We start from the raw sequence: 2,713 nt of genomic DNA, 5'->3' as shown, positions 1-2,713 counted from the left end.
AGCCTTTTCGTGCTGTCTTCTCGTGCTTGATTTTTTCTATATTGGCAAGGACGGAAAGGACAAGCACCAGCTCTTCTTCTCGAAGGACTTTTTCTATTTCGGCGTATATCTCTTCCAGCCGAGTGCTACGCTCAGACTCCATTGTTTTGACCTGCTCAGCCAGCTCTTTGATCTCGTAGTATTTACTGTAGGTGAGTTTTAGCCCACGGTCCACCAAAGATCCAGAAAGTGTTCTTTTTGTGAAGTACAGGTCATGGAGGGAGTAGTACTTGTCCTCTGGCAAGTATTTTTTTAAAATGTTTATGTTCTTTCCATGCTTGCTATTCTCCGAGTAGAGCAGGTTTGCAATGTGGCAGAGAGACTCCTTATCCAGTCTTTCTTTGATATCATGCCACATGGAAATCAAGTTAGAACTTTTATCATCAAGCCTCAGAGTGCATGTTCTCGGGCTTGTTAGGTCAGGCATCTCATCATCTATGTTGATCCCCAGATGTTTACTCCTGTCATTCTGTATATGTATTCCAAGGCAAGGGCTGTATATGTGGGTGTTTGGCTTTATAACATCATTGATTACGCTGATGAAATGCTTTCTTACTTCTTCTTTTTTTTTGCTCTGCAGTGCCTTGTATAGGCCATGCATGAGATGTTTTCCATATGTATTGTATGCAAAGTATTCTTGCACTCTACACTTAAGTATTTTCAAGATCCGCACTACTTCATTAGTATTGTCTGCACCGCTTGCTATCTCAATGCTATCTTTGAATATACGGTCTATCAGATCTGTGTAGTCTTTTGGAGTGTCGTACTTCAGAAGATCATCAGTGGACTTGATGCCTTGGCATGCTGTGAATATTTTCTCCACATTGATCTTTATTTTAACTTCTTTCATATGTCTGTTGTAAAAATTTTAATTGAGAAAGTATTTTAATTTGCTGAGTTATTCATTCTACTGGTGCTATTATTATAAGTGATTGGCTGAATGTTCCAAGAGCAGCTGACTGGTCCACTGGGCACTGGCTGCTTCATTTGCTGTATGTGCACGAGTTAATTGCAGTGCTCTATTGGCCAGTGTATCTGTGCGGTGATTGATCAGTAGATATAGTTTGGGAATAGAGACAAGTTTAGCACCTCTCTGCCAGTACCAGCTATCTGTTGGGTCTCAGTCCTTCTCCTTTGCAGAATAAATGGGCCATAACCTCTATTTCTAATCTAGCTTGTGTATGTGTCGGTAAGGGAAACAGACCAAAAACAGGTGTGTGGCACCACTGCTGTGCATCTATCTGCTTTGCTTTGGCCTTGTGGCAGCGGGCTGCAGCAGGTGCAGGCTCATAGCGCAGAGTGCAAACAAATTTAAATAAGTGCAGTAGTGTACAGAAAACAAAATGAAATAAAATAAAATAATAAAATAAAATAAATAAATAGTACAGAGAGTGAAGAGAGCTAGTAGAGTTTTATTTCTTGTGTTTTATTTTGGAGAGTTTTATTTTGCACTGCACAGGAAAGGACTTAGTGAACAAAGGAGATGAGAGTGGAGGAGAGGGAGAATGAGTGGAGGAGAAGAGAGAAGGGGTGCTGGTGGTGTGAAGGGAAGAAGTGCCCATTGGCAGTGGAGAAAGAATGAAGAGTAAGTGCAAGTGCAGTTTATTTGTGGTGTTGACTGATCAGGTAGTCAGGTAATTAGAGTCAGGTAGCTCAAGAGAGCACAGCGAGTAGTGCTCTGGAGAGTATTCACTGTGCAGTGTAGTCATTGTATTCTAGTGACTACTTGGCTAGTTGTTGGTGCTATTGGTTTTACATAAGTAAAGCCATAGACTTTGCTGGTGTTGCATTTAATTTTAGCTTTAGTTATTGAAGACTAGGCGTAGACCATTTAATAGCTTTGATGGCATCAAATATTGAGAATAGGTGGTTACGGTTAAAGTGGTCTATTTAAAGGCCTTGTTTAGACACATGGTCTAGTATTCTTCTACGCTTTTGAAGAAAAACAACTGAGCCAGGCAACATGCAAATAAATGGATCAGTAAAAAAGATTTACTCCATAATAGGCCCAACAGCTATAAATACACAAAATAATTTTCTAGCATGAAAGACCAGAAATTGAGAAAAATACTAACTGCCAGCGCGCTAGTTCTTGTTTTTCTTGTGGCAGCGTGCCAGGGAAGCGGAAGAGCTCCTAGAGAGGAGGAGCCTGATGCCATTAATCTATCTGCGGGAGAAAAAAGAAAAACAGCTAGAACAGACAGTTCTGTAGATCCATCTTCCACTGGTCAATCTACACCAGGCAGTAAAAAACAAAAAAAAGAGTGCAGTGCATCGCAGGAAACATCCAATGCTTCTGATTCAGAGGAAGAGATTGACATTATGACAGTGGATGATGTGCAGCCAATGCAGATCGGTCAGCAAGATTTACTGAAAAAGGAAAGACAGAAGAAAAAAGACGGAACAGCAATGAAGAGGCTGGAGGAAGCAGAGATGAAGAGACAGAAGAAGCAAAAGGAAAAAGAGAGGAAGCAAGAAGAGGCAGAGATGAAGAGACTGGATAGACAAAGAAGACTAGAAGAGGCAAAGATAGAGAGGCAGAAGAAGCAAGAGGAAAAAGAAAAGAGACTGGAGGAAAAAGAGATAGAAAATATGAGAAAAGTCAATGTTGGTCTGTGGAACGACAGAAGACTGGAGAACAAAAGAAGAAGAGGGTACAAGGCAAAACACGAGG

At 40.8% G+C, this 2,713-nt stretch overlaps 2 protein-coding genes across 2 annotated transcripts; one reads left to right on the top strand and one right to left on the bottom strand.

Moving 5' to 3' along the window:
• NEMIN01_2491 (uncharacterized protein) lies at positions 1 to 889 on the bottom strand (the record flags this gene model as incomplete). The annotated part of the gene is made up of 1 exon (XM_051478433.1): positions 1 to 889. A coding segment is annotated over one exon (889 nt), but the record flags the coding sequence as incomplete, so codon positions are not given.
• A 1,193-nt stretch (positions 890 to 2,082) lies between these two features.
• NEMIN01_2490 (uncharacterized protein) lies at positions 2,083 to 2,713 on the top strand (the record flags this gene model as incomplete). Its single annotated transcript, XM_051478432.1, has 1 exon — positions 2,083 to 2,713. A coding segment is annotated over one exon (631 nt), but the record flags the coding sequence as incomplete, so codon positions are not given.

The sequence above is a fragment of the Nematocida minor genome (assembly GCF_024244105.1).
Source record: "Nematocida minor strain JUm1510 chromosome Unknown 7850, whole genome shotgun sequence".
Classification (NCBI taxonomy): domain Eukaryota; kingdom Fungi; phylum Microsporidia; genus Nematocida; species Nematocida minor.
This window is presented reverse-complemented; position numbering and strand designations above follow the sequence as displayed.